Source organism: Alnus glutinosa, chromosome 5 (assembly GCF_958979055.1).
Source record: "Alnus glutinosa chromosome 5, dhAlnGlut1.1, whole genome shotgun sequence".
Lineage (NCBI taxonomy): Eukaryota > Viridiplantae > Streptophyta > Magnoliopsida > Fagales > Betulaceae > Alnus > Alnus glutinosa.
Window position 1 is genome coordinate 20,307,367 of NC_084890.1, and position 17,504 is coordinate 20,324,870.

Genomic DNA, 17,504 nt, shown 5'->3' on the forward strand with positions numbered 1-17,504 from the left:
CCTCTGGAGTTTTGCTATATTCCTTTGTTCAAATACAGTTTATAGCAAAATGTCAGAATCACATCTAGATGAGTGGGCTTATGTGTTTCGGTCAAGTTGGATTGATTTTGTTCCTTAATTTGTGATAAGTATAAGAAAATAAGATAGAAAAACACCTGAGAGTGAATTTTGGTTGTGAAAGAAAATATGCATGTTCAGGAAATAAAAATGTTTTATAAGTTAGCATATTTTGTATTGATACAGAACTTTGAATAATGATTTTGTACCTATTTGCTACTTAATGGATGTTTGGCAGTTGTAATATTTTGGTTCGTAGTAATGTTGATTATTCTTTGGTAGTAATGCTACATGTATTCTTGAAGGGGAGCAGCTACATGAAATGGTGGGAAGAGTACAAGAAAATTATCCGAAAAGGCATCATGGGAACTTCTTTTACTTCTCCACTCACTGATTTCATGTTAAATGAACAGTTCCAGAAGTATGCTACTGGCTGCCTATAGATTGGCTGAAGTTCTCTATGTTATAGATTCGGCATTTCAATATCTATGTCTGCACTTGCCTTCAAACTTGACAAGTACTCCGAAGTCTTTCTCCAGCCAATAAATTGTAAAGGACATCGTCTTTTCAATAGATTGTTACAGTTATCATTGTCAAAGGAACAGCTTTTTGTCTTTGTTTCTTTTGCCCTCTTTCAATGGCAAAGAAAGACTGGCAAATATATGCATGCAACTATACCATTGAACTAAAATGACCAATACTCTATTTTCAATAGGACCATTCACGATTTGGTATTATTTCTGATTTGTGAGACTAATACGCCTGAATTGATGAACCCGTGAGGGGTTGGGAATTTTTGGAACAAGGGCTACGTTTGTATGGTTCATTTCCTTAAGAAGGAAACGTTCACAAAAGAAAGACTGGACAAATTTGATAACATCTTTCTTGACCACAGACCAGAAATTTTTGTAGAAAAGGCCAGACATTCGGCTTTGTTGGACCCTAAATTAGAGACAGCTTGAAAAATTTCAGGTTCATCAGGGATGGAACAGAGCAAATCATTTTCAGAATCGGTGAGCACAGGCACAATTAAATCTCTCAACTCCAAATCAATAAAAAAATGTTAGAGAAATAAATGACTAAGTGCCCCCCAATGTCAGCTCCAGTAATAAGAGAGGAACCATTATCCAATTTCAAAAAGCATATAGAGTTAATTGACAAATCAAATAAGAAAGAGCGACCAAAACTACCAAGTCATGGGAATGATTTGAGTCAAATGCTACAAGTTTAGGAATTAAAATTCTAAGAAGAAATACACGTGATGCCCCAAAAGAAACTGTATTTCTCTTCAAAAAATTACACCTGAAACCACTAAACTAAAACCAAATCCAAAATTTACAAGACATGCAATTATTTCTCTTTCACTTCTTTCTCTGAACCTCCATCACCCTGAACAAGAAAAAAGATGTACATTTTCAGAACTCAAAATAGGAAGTAAAAGAAACATCATTCACAATATCTAAAAATGATGCATTACAGGACTCCCTAGATTTTTTATTTTTATTTTTTTTTAAGAAAAAAAATATATATTGCAAAGTCTGCTATGGATGCCGGAAATATATATACCAAGATAAAAATACAAGCTTTCTAATTTGTGATGCAATGAAATGATAATAATAATACTGCCTCACAAGCATATGATTAGATTAAAGTCCAGCAGTGGTTTTCTTGCATATGGGCATTGGTATGACATCTAAAAGAGGGGTAAGAGGTAAAGGTACATTTTTACCACAAATCTAAAAAATGGATATAACCCCAAAAACAAAATTCAATTAGACCATCCACGAAGTTAAAATGCATCTTACCCATCACAACCTGATCTATGCTATACATATCAAACTCAACTCCTTTTCCCAATCAAACAAGGAAAGTGAAAAACTCTAATCAGACAAGGATAAAAGGGAAAAATATTAGGGTAAATTTGTTGCACTTCCCACCCTAAAAGAATAAGAAATGAAAAATAAAATATAACTATGAAGAGGAAAACACACAAACTCACCCCAAAAGAACATAAGATTCAACATAGATAGACATGCTTCTAGTCTCTGGGTGCAATATATTGGTTAACTGATTTTCTTATAATCGTAGAGCTTATAGTAAAGCAATTGCCTAAGAAAGCTCAAACATGTTTAAACCAATTATCCCTATTGTATCACTTACTTCAATTCCAACACAGCAACACCAAATTCGAGCAAGAATATCACCTGAAATAACATATAAGTACACCTTAGGCAATAGCAACAAAAGTGGCCAACTTTGTAGGAAATGCTAAAAAATCAAATACTTACGACAAGTATATAAAATCTTCTTGAATAGGAAATGATGACTGTGAATTTTCGAAGGTCTGAAACAAATTCTTCGTATGCTTAACATATATGAAATAAAATTATACGTCAACATGTATGAATCAAATACACATCTATGAACATATTTTTTTTTCTTCCTTTCAATACCTGTGTAACTACGCTATTTTGAGTTCCAATTACTTGGTCATGCTGAACATTAGTTACTAAAGCCAACGGATCTTCACTTGTGTCCAATTCATCTACGAGCGATCTTTGGCATGTCTTCAATAAATAAAATCATGGAATAACATGTCAGATATAATATTAAAATTACACATCAAATGCGTGCACATAATTAGCATCAACTTACTTTAACACATACAACGACTTTAAAAACTATGAATACCTGTTTTTTTTTCCTCTGCCGTTTGGGATTTGTGTCACTCTGTTTCTTGTTTCCTCCTTTTGATTTTTTCACCACCGCTTGATTTATGTCACTTTCTTTCTTGTTTCCTCCTTTTGATTTTTTCACCACCGCCTTTTCAACTTCAGACACTTTTCTATTTGATGGTTGCTTCCCTTTTGTCCGAGCCACCAAAGGACTACACACCTCCACTCCCATACAATCAATAGTTCTATTACCGGTCATAGATGCACTTGGAAGTGATTGGGAAGGTGGATTTTGTTCATAGCTTTGACCACCTAATTTCTTAGTTAGCATATCAACATAACTTTGTACTTCCGTGCAATGGTCCACATTTGGTACTGCGATTGCGGCTAACTTCAGCATATTTTTGCTCAGTTCAGCATATCGCTCTGCAGTAGGGTTGCCACTTAAAGGATCATAACTACTTTTGATTAACTTATATGGCCGCTTCAAATCCTTCCTCCATCGGTTTAGAAAATATTTTTCAGGCAACAATTCCACATCTTCAAGTGTAGTCAGTACAGATATGACATGTTTACACAAAATTCCCCTTGATTCAAATAAACAACAACTGCAGTTCAGTTCACATGAAGGGTCATTATAGTAAACAATAAAGCGTACTTTTTTCGTGTAGGCATCACTGACTTCTACTCGTTCCATCACTTGATAGGTACTAATTCCACCTTCACTTTTTAGAAGAGAGCAACTACAATTCAGAACCTCTGTAATCTCCTTCTGAACTTCTTCGAACTTTTCATGGGTGTAAATTTTTTGAAATTGCTTCTCAAAGGGAAGCTTGCTTACACATGAAATCGTGGAATTAAAAGAATTGAAATCAGCAACATTCTCAATCTCAACCTTCCTACGCAAAGCGTTGTCGTATTAATCTACAAATTCCTTCAATGAGGTGGACGAGTGCACATAACCATCAAAGAATGCATTCATACTCTCACTGCGTTGTGTGGTAGTCATGCCGGTCCAAAATACATCTTTTAAATATGCCGGTACCCAGAAAGTCCGTTCATTGTATAAACCATGTAGCCATGCATTATCCTCCAGATTATAACACTCAAGTAGGGTCTGCCAACTTGCATCAAACTCGTCACATGTCTGAGAATTATACACACAATTTCGTATGGCACTCTTAATGGCCTTGTACTGTAAATGTGATCCAAATTTTTCTGGAAGTTTTTTCAGTAACAGCCATAAACAAAATCTATGTCGGGTATTCGGAAAAACCTTCTTAATTGCACTTTTCATAGCCCGATCTTGATCTGTAATAATTGCCCCTGGCGCTCGGCCCTTCATGCATTTCAACCATGCCTTAAACAACCAAACAAATGTTGCTGTATCCTCACTTGAAATTAATGCCGCCCCTAAAAGCATTGATTGACCATGATGATTAACTCCTACAAAAGGGGCAAATGGCATTTCGTATTTGTTGGTCAAATATGTTGTGTCAAATGTAACCACATCACCGAAATCTTCATATGATGACCTACTTCGTGCATCAGCCCAAAACACATTTTTCAACCGACACTCATCATCCACGTCCATATCAAAATAGAAATCATCATTCACTTTCCGCATTCTATCAAAATAGTCACGAAGTGCTGCAGCACCTCCTGTGCCAAGGCGAAGACGTCTTGATTTCGCAATATAATTGCGACACTCTTTCTCTCCAAAAGTAAGATTTTCATACCCCCCCACTTCAACAGCTAGCGAGTTATAGATCTTGTTCGTACGGATTCCAGCTCTATCATCTATATCAAGGTTCCTCTTCGTAGCAGGATCCAACTTCTTGTGGCATCTAAAATATCTCGCTTTTCCTGGGCTTAAATCATGATTATGGCATAGATTTGCATTAGTCACATACCACGTTGTGCCTACTAACTTCGCATTCAAAGTAGCCTTACACCCCGTTCTGATTGTTTTACTAGGCTTGCAAACTTTATTACTTGAGCTGGATTGTCTGTTGCCTTAACGAGCACATGCTAGAGTGATGTAATGTACATCTCCATTTTCATCCTTTTTTTTCTTCTTCTGTACCACACCAAAACCCTCTTGCTTAGCATAATTTCTATAATATTCATGAAGTTCCTCTATAGAGCCAAACAACATCCCATTCTTAGGTTCCTTAACATTTTTATCTTTATCTATGAGCTTGAGCTTGGAACGACAACTGTCCACACCATCATTCAACTGTTCATCCGCAATAGTTTCATTTTCATCTATATCAAAACGAATAAAACATAGTGTAAAGAATCCAACTATGAATAATAACATTTACTCTAAGATATGTTACAAAAATTAAAAGTGAAAATGCCTATCATACCATTTTGAGGGTCCATTTCGATGGGAACAACATCATCAAGTTGTTCATGTCTCAACAAACAATCATCTTCGCATTGTTTGTTGAGCTTGGAACAACAACTGTCCACACCATCATTCAACTGTTCATCCCCAATAATTTCATTTTCATCTACATCAAAACAAATAAAATATAGTGTAAAGAACCCAACTATAAATAATAACATTTAGTCTAAGATATGTTACCAAAATTAAAAGTAAAAATGCCCATCATACCATTTTGAGGGTCCATTTCGATGGGAACAACATCATCAAGTTGTTCATGTGTCAACAAACAATCATCTTCACATAGTGAATTCAAGGTCAAGGCTGGTTGTGACAAGTCCATCTAAAAGTTATTCTACAAAAAAAAAATGGTTTAATTAAACAATTGTATGAGACAACAAAAACCTAAACCAAGCAAAATCCAACAGTGCATAATAAATCATAATTCACTTCCTAATTTCCCCAAAATTGCTTCTTCAAATCAATACCAATACAGTGCATAATGTTGTAGATAGATCTTCTCTCTTCAAAAACATGTACATATTAAAATCAAAAGCATGATATATTCTTTTGACAGCTCTCCAATTTTAACTTCACTATGAATTGAATTCAAAGAAATTACTTAATGTCATCAAACCATCAATTTGTCTGCAATAAATCCATCTTTATCAACGGTTCAAAAAGTCTATCATGCTCTTTGTTCACAATTACAATTTATCATGCATGATAAATCCATCTTTATCAACGGTACAAAAAGTCTATGGAAATCAACGGTACAAAAAGGCCCAAACCACACTAGTTTTTGTTAACACAGGAAGATTACTTTACAATGAAAAAAATAAAATTCAGAAACCTCCTCTGTTGGAGTCCCTTCTGCTCGTGGGCGGCGCTCGGGCTACTGGGTCCGAGAGAGCGAGAGACCAGCTGCTGGGTTAGAGAGAGAGAAAGAGTGAGGGTTAGACTTAGAAGTCACCAAAGGAGAGAGAGAGAGAGAGAGAGAGAGAGAGTAAAGGGAGAGAGACTAACCGTAGAGAGTGGTCGATGGCGCTCCGGTCTGCTAGGTCTGAGAGAGAGAGATCCGCCGGTCGATCGGTGGGCGCTGGTCTGCTGGGTGAGAGAGACAGCGAGCTGGGAGGGTGATGGGCCCCATGGTAGGCCGAATCTTAAAGATCCCTTACAAGTTCCAGATGGGCCAATCACAAAGTCAAGGGCGAAGAAGATCAAGGAGGCAATGCAAGGATTGGTGCAATCCACTTGGGCCGAGTTTGCAAATTTATCGAGCAAGACTCCATCATTCAAGATAGGCTTGAAAGAAAAAGAACCAACTTTAATTCATGTGATACATGCAACAGATGGGGGCAACATAGCCTAGTGGTTTCTTGCAAACTCTTTATTTCACTAAGTATAAGCATGTGGGCCTATTTTTATGTTTCTATGGTTGTAGGCCTTTAGGCCTATTTATTTTATTAAGTGGACTTCTTTTATTAGCTATAGAAGTGTAGTTTAGGATATTTTGGGCTTGAAGATGTTCAGCCCATGCCTTTTAATTGATATAGGCCTTAGTAGGGTTAGGGTTTCATGGAGAGGTTTTAAAAAGACTTGTAGCCGCATATGCTAAGAAAGTTGATTGTGAATGAAGTTTTGTTCTTCATAGCAAACTTTTTAGTTTTCTCTACTTGTTCTTGATTGAACTAAGAACTTATCAAAGGCAAACCCTTTGTGGCGTTCTCACCAAATCTAGGTTCTTGAAACAAGATTTCAACGGGTCTAGATTTTTTGGACTTGATTCTTGGCTTTCTTGGGTAGATTTCAATTTGTTTGTGGGTTCAAAAGGGGATTTCATCCTGCGGGTTCACATCATTTGGTATCGGAGCTCAGGCTCCAAATCAGGTCTTATTTATCCTTTTCCTTTTCCTTTTCTTTTTCTTCTTTTCCTTTTTTTTTTTAGTTCTTGCATTTGGATCTACAACTCCTTTCTTCATTCTTATTAATTTCGTGTGTTCTGTTCGAAAAAAAAAAAAAAAAAAAAATCGTGTGTTAGAATTCAGATCTGTGATTTTCACAATTGGTTACTCGTGTACTTGATTCAGGAATTCAGATTTGTGAATTCTTTAATTAATTACACCAGTCTATGCTTTAATTTTTCAGATCTGAAATTGTCAGATTTGAATTCCATTCTCGATTGCTTTTGCGAATCTTTGCTTAAATTTTTCAGATTTGAATCCTTGCTTTAACTTCCATATTTGTAATTTTTCAAATTTAAAAAAAAAAAAAAGAAAAAAAAAAGAAAAAAAAAAAGAAAAAGAAAGAAAGAAGCTATTTGATATACTTTGCAATCCGAAAATTGAAGTGATTTGGTGTTGATTGATCTTTATCTTCAAAGGGATCAAGTGTATCATCTTTAGTATCTTGTGTCATAATTGTTCTTTCCTCGTACAAATTCTTTTAGATTCGTGTCATTTTATTCCTTTCTTGTTTCTGGAATCTGTTGCTAGTTGGAATAATACAAGGTGATGTCTTGATTTAGTTCAACTAGTTCTTAAAGAACTTGAAAGGGAAAACAGGTGAGGTGAAAGACTAAAAGAGTGGAAACACGAGTGGAGTGACAATATTTGAGTGTAAACACGCAAGGGAGTGTGTGAGGTTTTTACCACTAACATATTTTTTGTTTTGTAGTGCATTGAAAATGTCTCATAAGAGTGACTCAACACCTAAGGAGGAGGTGGATAATTCATTCTTTGTATTGCGGGCCATGCAACAACAGTTTGAACAGTTGAATTTGGTGTTGGAGGAGGTGAAGAATAGGATGGATCAGCAAGAGGTAGTCATTAGAAATCTGCAAGGTGGGCGAGATAGGAGGAGACGTGCGCCTAGCATTGAAAATGAGTTTGAAAACGAAGGAGATGATGATTAGGAGGAAGACATAGCATCTGAAGTTGGAAGGGGCGGAGTTGACAGACCTAGAGGAGGTAGGCGTGAAAGAGGACATGGGAGAAATCCAAGGGGTCGAGATGAGGTAGATAGGAACCTTGGGAGCATCAAAATGAAAATACCATCTTTCCAAGGTAGGACTGACCCTGAAGCCTATTTAAAGTGGGAGAAGAAAATAGAGTTGATTTTTGATTGTCACAATTATTCAGAAGAGAAGAAGGTGAAGTTGGCAGTAATTGAGTTCACTGATTATGCAATTATTTGGTGGGATCAATTAATGACCAATAGGAGAAGGAATCATGAGAGACCTATAGAAACATGGGGTGAGTTGAAAGCTCTCATGAGGCGAAGATTTGTACCTAGCCACTACTATAGAGACCTCTACCAAAAATTACAAAACCTTACACAAGGGTCAAGGAGTGTAGAAGATTACCATAAGGAGATGGAGGTGTCTATGACTCGGGCCAATGTAGAGGAGGATCGGGAGGCCACAATGGCCAGATTTTTAAGTGGTTTGAATAGGGACATAGCCAATGTAGTTGAGTTGCAACATTATGTGGAGGTAGAAGATATGGTGCACATGGCTATGAAGGTGGAGAGGCAATTAAAGAGAAAGGGGGTAGCAAGGTATACTTCAATTTCTAGCACTCCTTGGAAACCAAAGTGGGATAGAAATGATCAAGCTATAGTAAAGGGGAAGGCCGAACCACTTAAGGGAAAAGATGAGGGAACTAGCAAGAACAAACCCAAGGTTGATTTCCAACCTTCAAAGAATAGAGATATTAAATGTTTTAAGTGTTTGGGTTCAGGGCACATTGCGTCTCAATGTCCAAACAAGCGAGTGATGGTTCTGCGAGACAATGGGGAGGTGATGACTGATAGTGAAGATGATAGTGATGAGATGCCCGAGTTGGTTAATGCTAGTGATGATGATGGAGTGGAATACCCCATAGAAGGTGAGTCTCTTGTTGCCAGGCGTGCTCTTAATACGCAAATTAAGATAGACGATATGGAGCAACAGAGAGAGAACATATTTCATACCAGATGTTATGTAAACATCAAGGTGTGTAGTATGATTATAGACGGGGGAAGTTGCACCAATGTAGCTAGTACCACCCTAGTTGAAAAGTTGAGCTTACCTTTATTGAAGCACCCTAGACCTTATAAGTTGCAATGGTTGAATGAATGTGGGGATGTCAAGGTTAATAAGCAATTTTTGGTAGCTTTTACCATTGGGAGGTATAGTGATGAGGTGCTTTGTGATGTAGTTCTTATGCATGCTGGCCATATTTTGTTGGGGAGGCCATGGCAGTATGATAGGAGGGTGATTCATGATGGGTTTATAAACAGGTACAACTTTGTGAAGGATGGAAAAACATTCAAGCTTGCTCCTTTAACCCCAAAACAGGTCTATGAGGACCAACTGAAGCTGAAAAGTGAGATTGAGCAAAAAAGAAAGAGTGAAAAAGAAAATAGAGAGGTGCTTGAGAATAAAGAAAAGAGAGTGGAGCCACGAGAGAAAAAAGAAAGAGGACTTGCAGAGAGAAAAGGGAAGGCAAAGATGAGTTTTTATGCAAAGGAGAGTGAGGTTAAGAGGGCCTTCTTAGCAGATCAGCCTATGATTTTTATTGTTTACAAAGAATCTTATTTTAATCTTGATGAAACTAACCAATCTCTTCCTAGTTTGGCTCTTTCTTTGTTGCAGGAGTTTGATGATGTATTTCCGGAGGAGATGCCGAGTGGGTTGCCACCCATTAGAGGCATTGAGCACCAAATTGATTTCATACCCGGAGCAGTTATTCCAAACTGACCAGCCTATAGAAGTAATCCAGAGGAGACCAAGGAGCTTCAAAGGCAAGTTGAAGATTTGTTGAGCAAGGGGTACGTGAGGGAGAGCATGAGCCCATGTGCAGTACCAGTGCTACTAGTGCCAAAGAAGGATGGGACTTGGAGGATGTGCATTGATTGCAGAGCAGTCAACAATATTACGGTAAAGTACCGTCATCCCATTCCTAGATTAGATGATATGCTTGATGAATTGCATGGCTCATGTATTTTCAGTAAAATAGATCTTAAAAGTGGATATCATCAAATTAGAATAAAAGAGGGAGATGAATGGAAAACTACTTTTAAGACTAAACATGGACTTTATGAATGGTTGGTTATGCCATTTGGACTTACAAATGCGCCTAGTACTTTCATGAGATTAATGAACCATGTATTACGTGCGTTCATAGGCAAATTTGTAGTCGTGTACTTTGATGATATCTTAGGGTATAGCATGAACTTAGATGAACATATTGAGCATTTAAGATGTGTGTTAGATGTGTTGAGATGTGAAAAGTTGTATGCTAATTTTAAGAAATGTATCTTTTGCATGGAAAAAGTTGTTTTTCTTGGTTATGTTGTTAGTACAAAAGGTATTGAGGTGGATGAAGAAAAAGTAAAGGCTATCAAGGAGTGGCCAACGCCTAAAAGCATCACTGAGGTAAGAAGCTTTCATGGTTTAGCTAGCTTTTATAGGCGTTTTGTTAAGGATTTTAGCACCATTGCTGCACCACTCACTGAAATAATTAAAAAGAATGTTGGATTTCATTGGGGGAGTGATCAAGCAAATGCATTTGCTACTATCAAAGAAAGGTTATGTTCTACACCTGTGTTAGCATTACCTGACTTTAACAAAACTTTTGAGATTGAATGTGATGCCTCAGGAATAGGAATTGGAGCCATTTTAATGCAGGATAGGTGGCCCATAGCCTTCTTCAGTGAGAAGCTAAGTGGGGCGGCCTTGAATTACCCCACTTATGACAAAGAACTTTATGCTCTTGTTCGCGCTCTAGAGACGTGGCAGCACTACCTTTGGCCTAAGGAATTTGTGATCCACACCGATCATGAATCATTAAAGCATCTCAAGAGTCAAGGTAAATTAAATAAGCGACATGCTAGATGGATTGAATACATTGAGACCTTTCCCTATGTCATCCGTTACAAGCAAAGTAAGGAGAACATTGTTGCTGATGCTTTATCACGAAGGAGTAGTTTGGATGAACACAGGAAGGCCGAATTGGTGAAGTCAATTCATGATAGGGTATGACTTCAAATTGCGCAGAAGAATGAAAAGTTTGCTTCCCAAGTCATTAAAGGGCGAAGGCGTGTCATCTTTGAACCAAGCGATTGGGTTTGGGTTCACATGCGCAAAGAACGATTCCCAGCCCATAGAAGGACTAAATTGCATCCTCGCGGCGATGGACTTTTCCAAATCCTTGAGAAAATTAATGATAATGCTTATAAAGTGGATCTTCCCGGTGAGTATAATGTCTCTGCTACTTTCAATGTTTCTAATCTTTCTCCCTATGATGCAGGTGACGATTCGAGGTCGAATCCTTTTGAGGAGAGGGGGAATGATGGGAAAAAATAACAGTTTGACACGTGTATTGGACACGCGTATTAAATACACGTGTCCAATTGGACGCGTGTAATGGACGTACACGAGTATTAAATACACGTGTGCAATTGGACGCGTGTATTTAATACGCGTGTCCAATTGGACAAGTGTATTAAATACACGCGTCCAATTGTGAAGATGGTACAATTAGACACGTTTTTCATAAGACACGTGTCTAATTGGACGCGTGTCTACAGTAACTGGTACTGTAGACACGCGTCCAATTGTAGAAATTTTTGTAGTGTATGTGAAAATCACATTTTTTTTTTATTTTTTATTAATGCTATTAAAAAAAGTATGCACATTCTATTAAAACAATATATGTTTCTCATATGCTAAGAAACACGTGTCAATCTTAGATATGGTTTGTATGAAATTTTCTACAAATTGATTTGTAGGAAATTTCTGTCATTTTTTTAGATGCATTTGATATGATTAATACATAGTATATATATATATTTGAAATATTAATGCCTGTCGGGGTTACCATTTCATATTTTTTCTTGAGAATCCAAGTATCTACGCCCATGCCTGTTGTGCTTATTATCATTTTGGTTCAAGGGATGCAAATTAAATGTCTGTCGCCTATGTTGTCCACTTTTGTTGCTGTTAACCATATTCCATTCTTCCATTGGGGTGGGGCTACCAAAGCAATGCCAATGGACAGTACAAATTAAAGCATAAAATATGGATCCAATTAAGAGGCAGGGGTCATGGTGAGAACCCTTAACTTTCCCTTGTGAAAGGGGCACTCATGTACTAGTCTATCATCTTAGAGTTGATCATTTGGTTGCTTCCTTCCTTTTCGTTTCTTTTCTTTTTTTCTTTTTCTTTCTTTTTTTTTTTTTTTTTCGTCTAGTTTGTTTCATAATTGGTTAATTACAAAGGAAAAAACTACAAAAAAATAAAATAAAATTACACAACAGTTTCAGTTTATTGGCAAACTAGTTAGACATAAAATATAATTTAGAATATGCACGAAGATTCATGGCTATGAAAGCCAATCTACATTTCGCAATTCACATAATATCCATGGATCCTTTATTTACGCTTATAGACTTATAGTACATAATATCCATGGAGCCTTTATCTACGCTTAATTATAGTACGTAAAAGGAGGAATAGTGAAAAAAAGAAAAAAGGCTGCCTTATTGCTGAGTATAAGTTTTTCTATCTAAATGCCTAATCGCCTCTCTTCTTCCACCAGGATGAAGAAGGCGGGATGCTTTGTTCATTCTTAAAGAAATTAGCAGGATCAACCATAGTCTTCACATTCACTAACCTCTCAAAGTTGCTCTTGAAATATTTAGTACCCCATATGCTCGCCCGTTTATAGCTTGTGTTGCCTTTGTTATTATTTGTTCCAATGTCAAGGTCCCTATAATTGACATATGCAGCTCTTGGAGATTTCGAAACGTAGGGAGCCATGTAATCGTAAAGCCTTCTGATCCAACTTATATGCCTTTCGGATGCCGCAGTTCCTTCTTCTTCCCAGAACACCGAGTGAAAGATTTTGTAGATATTACCTGCTCTATGTGGGAAAGGAACTGCAGACTCCGAAATTTCACTCATTCTGCCCCCATACGGAGTAAGGATCAATAAAGCTGACTCTGCCTCTTTCTCGTAAAACTTTTGCCAGATCCCTTCCAACCCAACTTCGGGAATAGGTTCCTGGACATAGTCAGATTTTCCTTTAAAATTGGATCTTACGGAAGGAGTCCTGTTTAGCAAAACTTCCAAGGATTCGCCAATTGGGAAATCAGCCAAGTAGAGGATAGATTCAATCCAACTCATTTCAATGCAATCTTCTCTCACCAAACCCAGCTCAGGGAAGCTCTCTTGCATCATTGGAAGGAGCCTATCTATCCCTCCAAGATACAAGGATTTGAATGAAGCTTGGACGGTCCTCTTCCCTTCTTGGCTAGAATTGACACCTGTTAAGACGACGCGAATGCATAAGTCTTCGTGAAGCTTGGGTGCAACATATTGCCATCGGTGAACAAGCTTGGTTGCATTTTGTTCCAAGTTCCTATCAACTGTGAAAACAGTCACAGTTGATGGAACATGAACTAACTTGATTTTCCATGCAAGAATGATTCCAAAGCTGGCCCCTCCTCCTCCTCGAATGGCCCAAAACAGATCCTCTCCCATGGATACTCTGTCGAGGATTCTACCATTAACATCAATCAATTGTGCGTCAATAATATTATCAGCAGCAAGGCCATATTTGCGCAACAATGTGCCGTACCCTCCCCCGCTGAAGTGTCCACCGACGCCCAGAGTAGTGGAAAGTCCTGCCGGAAAGCCAAGAGTTCTACTTTTCTCGGCAATCCTATAATAGACTTCGCCGGTAGTTGCACCAGCTTGAACCCACGCCGTGCTATTCTCTGCATCGACACTGATTGATCGAAGATTAATTAGATCAACTATGACAAACGGCACATCTGAAACATAAGAAAGACCCTCATAATCGTGACCGCCGCTCCGAACTCTTATTTGCATGCCATGTTCTTGGGAACAAAGAATGGCTGCTTGGATGTGGGAGACATGCAATGGTGTAAGAATGACTAGAGGTTTTGGGGTGGCAGGTGTTGAGAATCTGGGGTTTTGTATGGAGAATTCTAAGACAGATGAATATGAGGAGTTGGCTGGGGTGTAAATGACTTCAGAAATTGAGGTGGAGTTTTCAGAACGAAGGGTCAGGCACTGAACAAAGCTTTCGTGTGTGTGAGCCAAAGTTGCCCATAAAAATGAGAAAATGAGAACGAAGAGAAATGGAACGACAGACTTCATTTTCGCTTAAAAGTTGATGAGAGCTTCCTGGTTTGTAATAATTTGGCCAGTGATAGCTTCTTAAATAGACCGAAATGATGATCCTTGGGGTTGACAATTCCCAACAATATCAAGACTTATTTGCCGGACAAATTTCGACAAAACGGTTAACCCAAGTTACCCGGCAATTGACATTAGAACTTTGACCATTTGTTGATTTTTCTTAATCAAATTAATCGGTTTTTGATGAATAAATTTGCTGTATATAAACATGTAGTTGAATATAGATTAGCCTTCAGAAATGACAGGATCAACAATTCCCTCGAGGTTTCTAAAAGGGACACAAATTCAATTTTCAACTATGAAAATTAACACATTTGACCGCTTCAAGTCTACACTTTATTTTTTTATTTTTTTTTGGGATCTTGCCTCTAATGTTTTAAAAGTGGCAATATACCTTTTAAAGTTTTTGACTTTTGCAATGTTGCCTATCTGTTAGTAATTTCCGTGTTGTATGATGGAAAATGATTTACGTGCGTCGCATGTGAGTTTTTCAGTGGAAATGCCCCAATTTTCCCTTAAAAAACAAATAAAATAAAAAATTTGAAGGTATTAGGCTTGTCGCCATTCCCATGTGCTATTTAGGTGTGGCCAACCCCCATTTGGCCGGAATTGGGGTGATTTGGGCCACCCCCATGGCCCATGGCGATGGTAGCTAGGATTTGGAGGGGATCTGACCACGGTCATTTCAGCCAAGGGGATCATTTAGCCAGAATGGGGGTAGTCAGCAACTCCCATTTTTTCATCCATTAAAAACCTATATGCAACACACGTGGGTCATTTTCCATTAGAGAAGACGGAAATGGCTAACGGATGGGTAACATTGCAAAAGTCGAAAACTTTGGGAGGTACATTGACATTTTTTAAACATTGTAAGTAAAATCAAAAAGCGTGTATACTTTGGTGAGGTTAAATGTATTTTTCCCTTTAAACTAAACAACTATATTGTTCAAAAGAGGGGAAAATAAGACTCACTTGCTAAAGTATTAAAAACTTGAAAAAAGTACACATATCTCCCTAAAACTGCCACTCAATTGTCAATGTCTCCTCAAAACTACCAATTGTCTCAATGTCCCCTCAAGACCAACAAAAAGACAAAAATGACCGTAAATTTTATTGAATAAGACAAAAATGTCCTTATAAATTCAAAAAAATAAAAAATAAAAAACTTAAATTAAAAAAAATAAAAACTAAAAAATTATTTTTCAAAAAACAAAATTAAAAAAAAAATGTAAAAGAACTTTAAAAAAAACAAAAAAAAAAAACTGAAATTAAATAAATAAAATAAATAAAAACCATTTTTTATTTTTTTTTTTATTTTTTTTTTTTTACGAACTTTTGTATTAAAAACTTGAGAAAAGTGCACATATCTTCCTAAAACTGCCACTCAATTGTCAATATTCTCAAACTACCAATTGTCTCAATGTCTCCCCTCAAACTACAAAAAACGGTCAATGTCTCCCTAGGACCAACAAAAAGGCAAAAATGACCCTAAATTTTATTGAATAAGACAAAAATGTCCTTATAAATTCGAAAAAAGAAACTTAAATTAAAATATAAAAAATAAAAACTAAAAACTAAAAAAAATATTTTTCAAAAAACAAAATTAAAAAGATTAAAGAAAAAAAGAAAAAAAAAAGTAAAACAATAAAAATTAAAAAAATGTAAAAGAATTTCTTTTTCTTTTTCTTTTTTTAAAAAAATAAAAACAAAAAAATAACTGAAATTAAAAAAAAAAAACCATTTTTAATATTTTTTTTTAATTTTTTGTTTATTTTATATTTTTTAATAATTTTTTAGTTTTTATTTTATTTTAATAATTTTATGAAGGGTATTTTTGTCATTTGGGAACATTGACATTTCTTGGTAGTTTATGGAGGACATTGGCACATTAGTAGTTTAGGGGGACGTTGCCGATGAGCGATAATTTGAGGAGATTATATGTACTTTTCTTATCCTTAAAAACTTCATAATAACAGTATTTTTTTTTTTTTCTACACTGCTGCCATATATTTCATTATTGTTGCTCAACATTCATTTAATTGTGATTTCTAAATAAATAAAAAAAAAATAAAAAAATAAAAAGGGCCTCCTAGTCAGGTTTCAATCTAGCAACCAATTAAAAACCTATTGGGTTCTTAAAAATAACAATTAAAATTTAAAGAACTCCATCTTAGAATTGATTTAAAAAGTTTCAAAAATCCTAATTTCGTTAAAGAAACAAGGATCGAGAAAACCAAACTTAAACCCGTTCATATTACTCTGTACGTTGAAGAAATGACTTTCAGTTTTCATTATGAATAATATATAATGTTATAAATCTACATATTTACTAGGCAATTAAGTTCTTGGACATTTTGTCTTTGAAGCTGCTTTAAAAATCAAGCCTGAGGAAAATAAAGGCTCTAAAATTTGAAATGTCATTCCATATATGTAAAATTTCTGCCTGCTGTTCAATAAAGGCTGCTATTCTCCTCGCGTGATCTTTTAAGGAGCAATCAGGTTTTGACAAACTACTAAATATATAAGAAGGAGCAATCAGATAGATTATGTTATCAATATGCACGGCATTGCTATAACAGAGTATTTCAAATGCAAACATCATCATCATCTTCCATTTGAATCGATCGCTCTTATCCTTGCTTATCTCATGAGCTTTGACTGCTTTAAACTTGGCTTCTGGATGAGGATCCGCTTCAGCTCTGACATTGTCTCCAATACGCCACCGCAACAACAACAACAACTTTGAGGAGTAAACATTGAGATTGAAAGTATGCTGTGGAAACCGATTAGAAACCAGTGGTTTTGTTAGTTTATCAACCAGCTGTTCCTTGCTGGACACGAACTTGACAATTAAGGATTTAGCATAAAAATGAAAGTCATGCAATTTCAATGTGCTTGGTCAGACCCCGGCCGGCGATCCACACCACTAATGATGTCTGTCTATCATAATGATCGACCACCAATCAAACATAGTTGTGATGGTCGCGCTACATGTTAAGGATAAATCAACTCATCCTTACTTGAACAAGCTGTGACGACCCGTTTTTTTTTTTTTATACAAACATAAAACGAGTCATCGCAGTGGCACGACTATGTGTCGCTCAGCCAACATATGGCACATGCCCCATAACATGTACCTGATAATCAGAGTATAACATACATCTATCTA

The 17,504-nt window shown here is 36.6% G+C and overlaps 2 protein-coding genes and 1 long non-coding RNA gene across 3 annotated transcripts; all 3 read right to left on the reverse strand.

Annotated features, from left to right (window-relative positions):
* Window positions 1-2,379: 2,379 nt before the first annotated feature.
* Window positions 2,380-2,835, reverse strand: LOC133868354 (uncharacterized). Its single transcript, XR_009900326.1, has 3 exons — window positions 2,749-2,835; window positions 2,511-2,624; window positions 2,380-2,401 (listed from the first exon to the last, which is right to left on the reverse strand). It is a non-coding gene; the product is annotated as an uncharacterized LOC133868354 (long non-coding RNA).
* An 816-nt stretch (window positions 2,836-3,651) lies between these two features.
* LOC133869062 (protein FAR-RED IMPAIRED RESPONSE 1-like) lies at window positions 3,652-5,467 on the reverse strand. The gene is made up of 4 exons (XM_062306036.1): window positions 5,356-5,467; window positions 5,105-5,251; window positions 4,755-5,000; window positions 3,652-4,598 (listed from the first exon to the last, which is right to left on the reverse strand). Exons 1-4 carry the CDS (start codon window positions 5,465-5,467, stop codon window positions 3,652-3,654), a joined length of 1,452 nt encoding a protein of 483 aa, XP_062162020.1.
* Window positions 5,468-12,474: 7,007 nt separating this feature from the next.
* Window positions 12,475-14,323, reverse strand: LOC133867786 (tetrahydroberberine oxidase-like). Its single transcript, XM_062304545.1, has one exon. The coding sequence runs from the start codon at window positions 14,291-14,293 to the stop codon at window positions 12,683-12,685; it is 1,611 nt and encodes a 536-aa protein (XP_062160529.1). The 5' UTR covers window positions 14,294-14,323; the 3' UTR covers window positions 12,475-12,682.
* Window positions 14,324-17,504: the final 3,181 nt, after the last annotated feature.